The sequence below is a fragment of the Pinus tabuliformis genome, chromosome Q (assembly GCF_031772625.1).
Source record: "Pinus tabuliformis cultivar Carrire ecotype Pingquan chromosome Q, CPIR1, whole genome shotgun sequence".
NCBI lineage: Eukaryota > Viridiplantae > Streptophyta > Pinopsida > Pinales > Pinaceae > Pinus > Pinus tabuliformis.
The window spans coordinates 985,861,929-985,874,949 of NC_142296.1; the positions used below are offsets into that span (position 1 = coordinate 985,861,929).

At 34.9% G+C, this 13,021-nt stretch overlaps 1 protein-coding gene across 1 annotated transcript; it reads right to left on the reverse strand.

The window, feature by feature from the left end:
- Positions 1–2,926: 2,926 nt before the first annotated feature.
- LOC149222787 (uncharacterized) lies at positions 2,927–4,410 on the reverse strand. The gene is made up of 2 exons (XM_089383163.1): positions 3,881–4,410; positions 2,927–3,629 (listed from the first exon to the last, which is right to left on the reverse strand). Exons 1-2 carry the CDS (start codon positions 4,193–4,195, stop codon positions 3,441–3,443), a joined length of 504 nt encoding a protein of 167 aa, XP_089239289.1. The 5' UTR covers positions 4,196–4,410; the 3' UTR covers positions 2,927–3,440.
- Positions 4,411–13,021: the final 8,611 nt, after the last annotated feature.

Genomic DNA, 13,021 nt, shown 5'->3' on the forward strand with positions numbered 1-13,021 from the left:
GCATAATGTTGGGGACTAAATATATGTATGAGGAGTTTCTACCGATGGTAGAACCCGATGTTGTTTTGTTCATTTATGTTAATGGTTGTTATGTGTTGTTGGGTGATGGTTTTGATCGATGGTTGTGTTGTTTGACGGTTGTATTATGATTTTGATAGCCTTTTGTTCTACTATTAATATTTATTATGTTTATTGTAATGGTGTTGGTTGGATAGTGTAATATCAATATTGATAGTTTAAGTTCATGTATTCAGGCATAGGGTTCTTTTGTATAACTTTTACTACTTACGTTTGATATGAATATGAAATATCCAAAGGCTTTGTTCCAAATCTACGGTTGTGTCGCTTATGTACTTTGTACCAATGGTGGGATCAATGAATGAGTTACAAAGTTTTCATAATGTTTATGGCAAATGTTTTATGTGGAAAGTTTATAATTGAAGTATAATGTAAATAATTGTGCTAATATATAAGTGAATGAACTATGTTTCCTATGTTTGCGTCACAGTTAGTTTTGCACTCACATAATGAATCCCTGTTGAAAGAAATTTTCTGGTTAAACAATGTGTTTTCATTTAACCAATCTATGTTGTAGTTTATTCGGAAAATTTCAAATTCTGTTGTAAAGGTGTTTGAATGTATATTTGTTTAATAAATATATTTTTGTTGTATCGAAGGTGCAATAGTTTAGGGTGGGTTTTTTGAACAAAAATCATCTCTATTTCGCTTGTTCCATTGCATGACCTTCAAAAGTACTTGCAAACCCTTTAGTATGTCTCCGGTGAGACCTCACTTGCTCGTAGGTGTTGAAAATCCCGGTATCTGAGGGGGATTTGTTTGCATACATCTAAACCCTCGGTCACCCCTACATTTTAATATTTTTTAAGCAATATTGCATGTCCACATGTTGAAGACCAAATCACTTGAACATGTTATCAAAAATTACAATTACCAAGCTAATTTTGATCCAAAGGTTTCTTGCCTTCAATACCTTTAATGTTAATACATATTTTCAATGTTAATAGAATCTACATGTAGAGGTTTATTGGCTTCAATACCTTTGACATTATATAAAATTTGGCATATTTTGAATTGTAAACTATATTCTATGTTGATATAATGTTCGTTAAATTCTTGTGAATGAGTGCACATCAAGCTTTCTAAGATAAATGGTTTAAGATGTTAGAAGTAAATCTAGGCATCTGGTGAATTTCCACTAATGGAACTAACCTTTTGCTCAGTTTCAGACTAGCAACTAGTGCGTATGAATTCCACTAATGGAACTAACCTTTTGCTCAGTTTCAGACTAGCAACTAGTACCTATGAATTCCACTAATGGAACTATCCTTTTGCTCAGCTTCAGACTAGCAACCAGTACAAGCCTTTTATTACATGTGATTAAAAATCAATTGATTATGTTTGAAACAAACATCCTAGAAGCCAACCATCCCACATTTAATTTCAAGTTACATTAGTTGAAACTTGGAGCTTTGAAAATAATATAGTCCATACGCGCCTTTATAACAAGAACCTGGTTGAAGATCAACCAGACAACTGAAAATCCTTTCCGCATACCATTTGCTAAATTCCAAAAAACTCCTCTACCTTTTGAAATTTCATTCAATTCCAATATGTATAGCTCAGCTCTAGCTTCATGCGATAGGTGTCTCATTGAAGATGTATTAATCTAATTCAGGCAGAATCAGCCTGAATATGAACTTGAAAGATCAATGCTATAATATGAATCTCCTATTATCATCTGTATCAATATTGCTGAATATATTGCTCTTAACATATCTAAACAGTAGATGAGATAATAGCAATATTGCTTTGAAGTTTTGTTAATCTACATAGAGGATTATGGCCAACCTCATGTTGGGGTACATTTCATGTCCATGACTAATCAATTATTCTCATTAATATTTCAAGTAGCCTAGAGTTTTGATAGTAGTAGCCCAGAGGTGCCTTTCTCATAAGAACCAGATCAAACAGTAAACTGAAAAGTTTTCAGCATTCCAAATAACTCCCCTATGTTTTAAAATCTCATTCAATTCCAAATGTGTATAGCTCATTCATGCCATATGTGACTTGTTCAAGAAATATTAATCTAACACAGCCACAATCAGCCAAGCTTGAAAGATCAATGCCACAATATGAATCTCTTTCTATTATCATCTGTATCCTTATTGCTGAATATATTGCTCTCAACATATCTAGACAGTAGATGTATATCCTTATTGCTGAATATATTGCTCTCAACATATCTAAACAGTAGATGTAATAACAGCAATATTACTCAGAAGTTTATTCATTCTACATAGAGGGTTACGGCATTATTACTCGGAGGTTTATTCATACTACACACAGGATTATGGCCAGCCTCATGCTTGGGTACATTTTCATGTGCAGGACTATTGAATTATTGTCATTAATGTTCAACCAACGAAATGGACGTGACAGAGGAGAGAACTCTAGACATTATTCTTCTGTTTTGCCTCAGGGCATAATCTAAAATCCAAAAATCATATTCGGCAATGTTCCGGAAAACCAACACCGTATAGCCACACTGCATTTTCACATCTTCATAATATCCTTGGAGATCAAAAACCAGCCAACGTTTCACTTGTTTGAACACATAATTTTCAGGTTCATCCAAACTATTCTGAAAAATATTCTAAATTTGGATTATATTGATTAATCCTTAGCAAATATTCTGAAATCTACTAATGAACAGGATAATAACACCATTTAATAAGTAGGCCATTGGCATATTTATTTAGATAAAAGACAGCTAAAGTGGCACATGATGGGCCTTTGAACACGGATTAAATAATAGGTTTATTCTATTTCTTTGGGTAGAGTTGCACCTAAATTCCCACCATTACACAGTTAGCGAGAATTAACACAGGAAGCCAATCAAAATACCAATTTGAATGAATCAGTATTCTGAATTAATTAATGAAACGAAAAAGGAATTACGTTTGTTTACTACAGTAGACCAGGCTAAGACACAATGTATAGTGTACTTGTTTTCATTAGGGTTTCACAATTTGGAATTCCCCATGTAAATGATGTAAGACCTTAGCTATGATTACAATGATAATTGATATATACACAGGACAACTGTAGTGAATGTCTCAATGAATGGAAAAATAATTGGTATTGAGAAATCTTATGGTGCAGACGAGAGAAGCCAAGATTCTTGGAACTGGATATGGAGAGTTGGACCAAAGCACTTTGCTCTTGTCAAACAGAAATTGGTACATTATCCAATGGTTGAAACAATCTGCGTTGTCTTCAAAATATAACAAGCACTCACTCCAACACTTTTACCTTGAATGAACAAACCCCAAACAGCTGTGTGGCCCTGCTGATCTGAACTCTGTCTTCCATTCCCATTGCAGAGCACATGTTCTTTACTTTCTCTCAGGAGAGATATCTTAATTCGACTTTTGTACCAGAATAACTGCATCAGGAGATATATCTCTCAGAGAATTTCTGATCTTAGCCCAACTGTCTACATTTCCAAACTTATCCGCATAATCCCTTTGTTTCTTCAAACTTGCTGAAGGAGATTTTCTGTCAAACACATAGTGCAGAAAGGGGGCTTCCTGAATATGCTTGACAATCTGCTCGACCAGGCAATGAAACAAAGGGCAAAAGTCAGAATTTCACCAGGGGGATATATACAAAAAGATGATATTCTTAACTTCTGCCAGAGAATATGAAAACCAATTAATCAAATTTCATCAGATTCTATCCACAATTAAAGACACATCAAGACAATTGCATCATAAACGACAAACCCATCAATAATATTGCTTCAAATTCTTCCAAAAGGTAAAAACTATTATATTTTGATTCATGGTTACTAGCCTACCTCCATTACTGAATCTCTCACCCATTCTTCGAGCTTCTCAGATGTAACTGGCGGACAAATTTTCATTTCCTCGGCACAACTTAGCTCATCTATACCGATGAGCAATAAGCTCATTTTGTTGTTTTCCTTGTTCCCTGTTTGAAAACTGGTTGCATTGCTGGTTAGGACATAGGGTTTGGCGTTTGAAATACTATTCTTACATGAAATTGCAGAGATGACCATGCTCTGTTTTCCATTAGAAGACAATCTCGCAGGCTTAACCACAGAATTCTCAAGAAAAACAAAGACTCCGCTTTGCAGTGCCTTGGTAACCATTGGAACTCTGGCAAGCGTTAATTACTAGGATTGGATTTGCAGGTCAGGAAACGTTTTCTGGCAACCCCCAAGGTCATACGGATGGATTACAGATAATCTAAATTGGCCAAACTTATCACTAAAATAGAACAATCCCAAAATAGTGGATGTTGAATTTGGCGTTCCTGTCGAGGACGTTCCACCCAAAAGCTTTCAAACACCAATTCTTTCCGAAGCGAGAGCCGAAGCAGGAAACGCTGGCATATAAATAGGATGAAACAAAGGGAATTTTGGAATCTCAGGTTTATAAACAAAGGGAATTGTTTAAATCTTTAAATTTGGAAATTTAAGAGATTTTTTAGAATCTTTAAATTCGGAATTGTTAGAATCTCTAAATTTGTAGAGAATTTTTAGAATATTTATTAGAATTTGTTTAATATTATAATGTGCCGAAATCAAATGTTTTTCTTAAGAGATTAAAATTATTTATATATTTATGCCGTAAGGCGTTCCCTCTTAAAAAGACATCCCTAAAATGTGACGTGTGCGATCCTGAGCCATTGATTATGTGTGTTAGATGATTGGAGTGTTTTTTGTCGTTTGTTTAATCTGTTTTTTCATAGAAAATGGTTTTTTTCCCATGGTAATGGGCCATGAAAAGCCAGGACTGGCCTGCTGGCGATGAGACTCTTCTGCTGGCGATGAGACTCTTCGCAGAGACTGCCTGCTGGCGATGAGACTCGTCTTTCTTCCCTGCATGCGTAGCCTTGTGCTGTTATATCAATAGCAACCCTGTGCGCATGGAAAAAAAATGACCTGTCTTGAGTTTGACAGAAACTTGGAAGAAAGCCGTTTCGGGGATTTTGTATCGTGAGAGAACAACGCTGTTTTGTGTGGAGTCAGGCGGCAGAAAATGATGATGAACACAGATAGCCGATATGAAGCAATGGAGAAGGAAGAGAAAGGGTTTAATTGAATCTGTACCATTTTCAGAGAAATGAATTTTCAGTAGTGGTCGTTGTTACTGTCACAGTGAGTTCCTCGTATTCATAATTTCTTTCATTTGTTGTTATTGTTTGCTAAATACATTTTTATACCTTAAACAATTAAGATTCATTGCCATACTATTCGGATCTCTTATGGTTCTTTATATAATGAATGAGATTTCGTACTGTCCATCTAATGGGTTAATGGTTGTTTGTACCTTCAGTCTGGTTATGATGTTAATGGGCTTTTTGTATCCTCTCTGTCTTTTGTATTCATCCTATTATGATGATAACTGTTATCGGTTTGAAATAACCCACTATCATTTTCAGATTGAAAATGCGAAAATCCATTCTCATCTTTCTCCTTTTTTGGTTGAGGTACCATTGATTTACAAATGTATGCCCTAAAAAGTATGTACGGTTAATGTTATTCATGAGGAGCAGTTATAATTAATTAGGTTTGGTTTTTGTTTACTTCTGATCAGATCACAGGGTATGTTGGAGTGATTTTGCTTTCCTTAGTTTTGTGTTGGGGAATATTTCTTTCACTGTTGGAGTGAGTTTGCCTGCCCTAGGTGTTGGGGAATATTTCTGAACGAAAGCTGGGTAAACTTCTTGAAACATTTGGGCGAACACTTCATCCATCATCAGGGCGAGACAGCTGAAGTGAGATAGAAGAGAGGAAGACCATGTGTGTACTTCTTGAAACATAACATTTGGGCGAACACTTCATCCATCGTCAGGGCGAGACAGCTGAAGTGAGATAGAAGAGAGGAAGACCATGTGTGTCTTGAGTTTGACAGAAACTTGGCCCGCCGTTTTCCAGGCTCGTCCAGATCATTCAAATTATATAATTCGGACAATTACGTTGCAAATTGTCTTTAAAAAGTTTTATATTCAAGCACTGTTATTTGCTAAGCGAAACAATTTTGTTCTGTTTTCATACGATTTTAAGGCAATTTCAATTCTTGTTCTTGGCAACTGTTTCCATTCCTAGAGTTGGGCAGCCCGAGGGTATTACAGAGGTATTTATGGCCTAAACTTGTCAATTTACGAATCAGAATTTATTTGTCTTCTGTAAATGTAACTTGGTTAACTATACGTTGTCTGAATTAATCTGGGTTTCTTAAGACATTGGGTTAATCACCACTCTATTTTGTTAATCATCAACTAATATGCTCAAGATTCTTTAATGAAGAGATTCGTTTTGGTTTGTACTTTTATCTTCAAATTTAAATTCATTAACCTTTGACTCACAGCGTGTCACCGTAGATTAGAATTGTAATCACAATGTATGCCGAATGTACATTAATATTTTAAATGGAGTTTCCTTGACAATATGAAACCCCATCCAATCTGATACGGCGCTCACAAGCATAAGCATCTTGAGATTTTGCTTTTGTTTAGACATATTCTAGATTTTTTTTAATTACTGTAATTTGGGTATAATTTTTATGCTATTTATTTTATAGCTTCTTTAATTCCTGTAATTTGGGTGTATTCTTCATTCTAGGTAATTAATTAATGCACTTTATATATTCTTTAATAACAGTAACTGGTTATAGTTTCTATCTTGTCCTTGTTCTGTTTTTTTTTCTTTTATAATCTTGGATGTATAATCATTTCTTAATTTTCCTATGTATCAATTTTCTTCGATCTTGTATTTTATTTGGTTGATTTTCATTTTTCCTATGTTTCAATTTTCTTTGATTTTTTTAATTTTCACTGTTTCAATTTTCTTTGATCTTGTGTTTCATTTGGTTGATTTTCATTTTATCCTGTGTGTTTTCTATTTTTATATCAATTGTTTGTAGTTGTATGATTGAAATTTGATTGTAATATATGCTGGTGAAGGTTTCTTTTGATCGTGCTTTTTCTTTCACATGAATGGATGAGAAGTAATTTTCACAATGTATATACAAATTGTGCATTGCTGTGCTGGAATGCTATGTTATGGATATATTTAAAATCTACTGATCCGTACTCTTGGACCTTGGCTGTAGGGTGGAAAAATAATAATCACAGATGTTTGCTGAGAGGAGATATGTTGAAAAATGAAAGGCAATTTGGTAAAGCTTTTCATACAGCAAGTTACTATGTTATGTTATTTTTTAATCTATTTTTTCATAGAAAAATGGTTTTTTTCCCATGGTAATAGGCCATGAAAAGCCAAGACTGGCCTGCTGGCGATGAGACTCTTCTGCTGGCGATGAGACTCTTCGCAGAGACTGCCTGCTGGCGATGAGACTCTTCTGCTGGTGATGAGACCCTTCGCAGAGACTCTTCATGTCTTTCTTCCCTGCATGCGTAGCCTTGTGCTGTTATATCAATAGCAACCCTGTGCGCATGGAAAAAAAATGACCTGTCTTGAGTTTGACAGAAACTTGGCCCGCCGTTTTCCAGGCTCGTCCAGATCATTCAAATTATATAATTCGGACAATTACGTTGCAAATCGTCTTTAAAAAGTTTTATATTCAAGCACTGTTATTTGCTAAGCGAAACAATTTTGTTTTGTTTTCATACGATTTTAAGGCGATTTCAATTCTTGTTCTTGGCAACTGTTTCCATTCCTAGAGTTGGGCAGCCCGAGGGTATTACAGAGGTATTTATGGTCTAAACTTGTCAATTTACGAATCAGAATTTATTTGTCTTCTGTAAATGTAACTTGGTTAACTATACGTTGTCTAAATTAATCTGGGTTTCTTAAGACATTGGGTTAATCACCACTCTATTTTGTTAATCATCAACTAATATGCTCAAGATTCTTTAATGAAGAGATTCGTTTTGGTTTGTACTTTTATCTTCAAATTTAAATTCATTAACCTTTGACTCACAGTGTGTCACCGTAGATTAGAATTGTAATCACAATGTATGCCGAATGTACATTAATATTTTAAATGGAGTTTCCTTGACAATATGAAACCCCATCCAATAAAAGAGGAGTTTCCTTCACCAAATAAAGAGGAGGCTCCTAATATGTAGCCAAACACAACAATCAATTGAAATTCAAGATGTTTAACATTTATGAATATCAAGCTGTCATCCTAAGATATAGCTGAGGAAGTTTTCACAAATAAAGATGACAACATAAGATGTGGCCAACAACATCAATCACTTCAAAAAATTGTTAGAGATGCTAGAACCTGTTGAGGCACCAATTCAAAATGTACATGCAATCATCGCCTTGCTTGCATTACTAGCCTAATCTTATGACAGTCTGGTCACTTCATTTGACATAGAACCCAGATCACCATAATAATGCAAGAGAAGACATGAAAGAAATATTCAAGGTTGATAACAAAAAACACAGTTTTCTTTCAGCAAGTAGGAACAAGAAGTTCGAGAAAAAGGTTGTTGATCTGACACAAAAATGAGATTCACTTGCAATTATATTTTTTGTTGCTAAAATAGCAAGGTATAATTCATTTATTGCAGAAAGCAATGGCACCACACCAAAGGAGCATTGGAAAATGTTTTCAGTTGAAAAGGAGGATAAAGCAAATGTGGCAACATACTTCAGGTAGTCTGAGCCTACTTCTTACATCAATGCTCCACCGGTTGGCGCCCTTGCATTTTTCCGTGGTCATCCTTCCTAGCAAGCATGTGAAAATTAATGTGCACCAAATTCCTCTCACAGAATTGAATATATTTGTACTCAAAATCTCACCCCAATGAAAAGCCCAAATAAACCATGCACCTGGCAAAGTGCACAGGCAGGCACAGTGGATGCAGGAAGCTTGCAATGGCGGTGGTTTAGGATTATCTGATTTTCATGGCCTCCATGGCTAAGTGGGTAGTACACAATCAAACACACTGGATGCAGGAGCTTGAGTTTGCAATTGTAATGGCAGTGGTTTATTGTATTTTTTTTCAACTAAAAAAATTGTGTTTGGAGCAGTTTTCAGATATATATAATTTTGCTTGAGATTGGACCGCGTTTGGAGCAATTTTCAGATATATATAATTTTGTTTGAGATTAGACCTCCCTACTTAACTATTAACCATTAAACCACGTCCTAAAAACTATTGAAGATGTCTGAATGGCTAAGTGGTTCGTTATAAATCTGGTAACTGATTACGATGCAATGGGAAAACACCTTCAGTGTCGCTTGAACCTGCGCCCAAATGGAGACCTTGAATGTATATGTTTCGCAAGACGCTGGGAGCTGCCAATGCAGACAATTTATAGCAGCACGGGGTGGGATTCGTATGCATGGGCCTTCCGGGCACCTGCCAAAATGGTGGACGTCATTGTTCACAGAGTATAATTTACCTTACGCCTAAGGCACAGCCTGTCGGGATTCAACACCGCGAGCGGACCTGCGAGGTGAGCAAGCACCGTGAGCAGGAGAAACGAATGCTCGAGAGGACCTGTTCCGGTTGTGTGAATGGAGCAAATGAATGTTTGGTGCGAGGGATTGTTTGAAATTGCGTGGGTGTTGGTTGCCAAAATGGTGGATGTCATTGTTCACAGAGTATAATTTACCTTACGCCTGGGGCACAGCCTGCCGGGATTCAACACCGTGAGCAGACCTGCGAGGTGAGAAAGCACCGTGAGCGGGAGAAACGAATGCTCGAGAGGCCCTGTTCCGGTTGTGCGAATGGAGCAAATGAGCAAGCACCGTGAGCGGGAGAAACGAATGCTCGAGAGGACCTATTCCAGTTGTGCAAATGGAGCAAATGAATGTTTGGCGCGAGGGCTCGTTTGAAATTGCGCGGGGGTTGGTTGCCAGCGCAGCAGGTGCCAGCTCGGAGGTGGTGGGTCAAAAAAACGTTAATTAATGTCATATGTTATTGATGGCTTTACATAGTGTTATATGTTATCCATTGCCTTATGACGTTTTCTTTGCAACGTCTGGTGCAAATGCTAGCTTAAACAACTTCAAATTTAATCAGGTGCCTTCTTTTTCAATAAGATGAATCTATCTATACACTTTAAACGACTTAATTCCACGAGAAATTGATGTATTGTATTGCAAAAAGTGTTATTTACACGTGTCAGTTGTGTATGGTTAAATGATTTGGTTACGTGTCTTACAAATGATGACGTAGATGCATTCTCGTATTAAAATATGCGTCTTGTGACATGTGCAAAATGCATTGCATTACCTATTATTAAATACATTGCATTTAATGTAGACAGTGACGATATGTCTTCAACTTTAAATGTGAGTCAATAATTGTGGCTCCGACCAATGGAATGTAATCATTGGGATCGTGTTATACAATGGAAAAAAACAATTTTTCATATTATTAAATTTAAGATACTTGTGATTCATAATGTGAATAAATATTTTTTGGAATAATTATATTCGATTGATCTTTCTAATCATATTAGTTGATTAGAAATGTAAATTAAATTTCAATGATGTGATTATTTCAAAAATCATTTATCTAAATTATTCATATTTTTAAATAATAACAAAAATAGTTGTTGTTGTAAATTGACAAAAGGTTATTTATTCTCAAAACTTCAAGATATTGGGAGTCCTAGAGGTTTTCCATGGCTTTGAATCTATTTCCACCATAGAAAACATAATTCAAACACTACGTTTACAAGATTTCTTGAAATTTTTTTGGTTGGATTTGGTCACTTTTGATAGTCCGGGCAATTCTTCCAACTCCGTAGACGACACCATTTTTAATTTTAAAAATTTTAAAGAATTAATTTGATGAGACTAGTTTTGAATCTATTTTAAAAAGTTGACCCAATATTTTATTGTGTAATAGGTTTTATTTTGTAATGTTTCTTAACAAGACTTGTGTGGTGATATGTCACTGCGTCTTTTTTGTATAGGTGAATTGTGTGCATATGATTTTGTACATATAGTTTTGTGCATAAAACAACGATAAAATATTGATTAGGATGCACTTCAATATTTTATCGAAGACACACATATAAATATAGGAGAAGGTTTGGGATAACACTTGCTCGCAAGGATGGAATTAGACAATCAAACTGCCCATCACAAAGTATTTTATTAAACATAATAATTTTTTTTCCATGCCCATTAACATTCTTTGTTCAAATGATGAAGACAAACAAATTGCATAAATTTGAAGGGAGTTTTAGATTTGAAATTCCTACGGATTTTAGTGGTGAAACTTCATATTCCCACCGCAATGGTCACAAAGCCCTGCAAGGTTGAGCCCTAGTAAGGAAGTTTGGGGGGCTCGATGCAAACGGGATCCCTTGGCACACAGATTACTAGACATTTTTGCCACTAATCATCTGGTAGATATCAAGTCGTCTCTTCTCTCCCCTACTTGGAGCAATGGCAGATCTGGGGAACAATACATTGGGAAGCGTTTGGACCGCTTCATGGTACATGAGAATCTCATTGAAAGATTGGGAAATTGGAGATCCTGGGTGGATAGCACTTTTGTATCTAACCATCTCCCCATTGTTCTTCAATAGAGGATGGAACATTCTCGATTGAGCATTCCTTTTAAGTTCAACAAGGTTTAGCTGGCGGATGTTGAATTTAATGAACTAGTTAAAACCGCATGGCTCTCTATAAAGAGGAATGATAATATTCCTCCAATGACAAATATTTTGGAGAAATTAAAATGACTCAAAAGCAGGGTCAGAATTTGGGAAAGAGATAAGAAGAAAGCGTTATCCAAAGAACCCAATGATTTATTGGTGGAGATGGTGCACATTCAGAAGGATATGGACGTGGGCATCCCTACTAACTCCATGTGGGCATCCCTGAAATACCTAGAAAAACGACGAAAACAAATATTTCAAATACAAGAAATTACATGGAGATTAATAACGACGAAAGCAAATACTTCAGATACAAGAAATTACATGGAGATTAAAAAGCAGAGCATTATGACTCAACATAGTTACCTATCAAACGAGAAAATTACTTAGTACCATTTTTTATAAGGTAGCAAAAAAAACACACAATTTTGAAAAGTGGTTATTCATAATAACCTTTATATTTTTTAGCATATTTTTGGCACTTTAAATTTTCTTATATAACATTTTTTTTTAATTGTTACTGATTTTCATAGTAATTTTGAAAAATGTTGATACAACATCAACCCATTTTTTAAGAGGGCTTATTTTTGACACTTTAATTTTTTTTATGTACCAGCGACATTTGTTTTAAAATGTTAAGAATTTTCATTTTTTTTACACTTTAAATTTTCTTTATATTAAGTGTGGATATTTTTTTTTAAATGTTGATTTTCATGTTGGTAATAAAACATAAAAATAAAAATAAACAAAAAACATGACAAAAAAACACATAAAATTGTAAAAAAAAAAACAAAATGTACTTGTAAAAATAAAAAAAATTAAACCAAAAAAAGGAAAATAAATAAATAAATATTTAAAAAAACACATAATTTAAAGGGGATAAAATAACCATCCAATTTTTTTTTTTTAAATTTAAAAATAAAAAATAAAAAATAATTACAATTAAAAAAATAAACAAATATAAAAAATTTAAAACATAAAAATAAAAATAATCGAAAAAAAATCATTTTAAAATAATTATAAAACAACATTTAAAAAATTATAATTATAATTATAATTATAATTATATATATATATATATATATATATATATATATAGATATGACATCGACCAACTGTGCAAGCTCGACCCTAGGGGCACTCGACCCTAGGGCAGAGAGCTGCGACGGAGCCCCCACAACCAGTGGACCCTAGGGCAGGGAGCTGCGATGGAGCCCCCACAACCAGTGGATTTTTAATATATATATATATTAGGCATCAACCGACCGTGCAAGCTCGACCCTGGGGTAGGGAGCTGCGGTGGAGCCCCCTCCACAACCACTGTTTTTTTAATATATATATATATATATAAATTTTTAAATGTTTTAATTT

Bases quoted from the DNA above. Each gene is read 5' to 3' on its own strand.
- LOC149222787 (XM_089383163.1), bottom strand. From the start codon at position 4,195: ATGGTTACCAAGGCACTGCAAAGCGGAGTCTTTGTTTTTCTTGAGAAT. The intron at 3,630-3,880 runs GTAGGCTAGTAA...CTGGTCGAGCAG, and splicing joins TGAGAGATTCAGTAATGGAG to ATTGTCAAGCATATTCAGGA.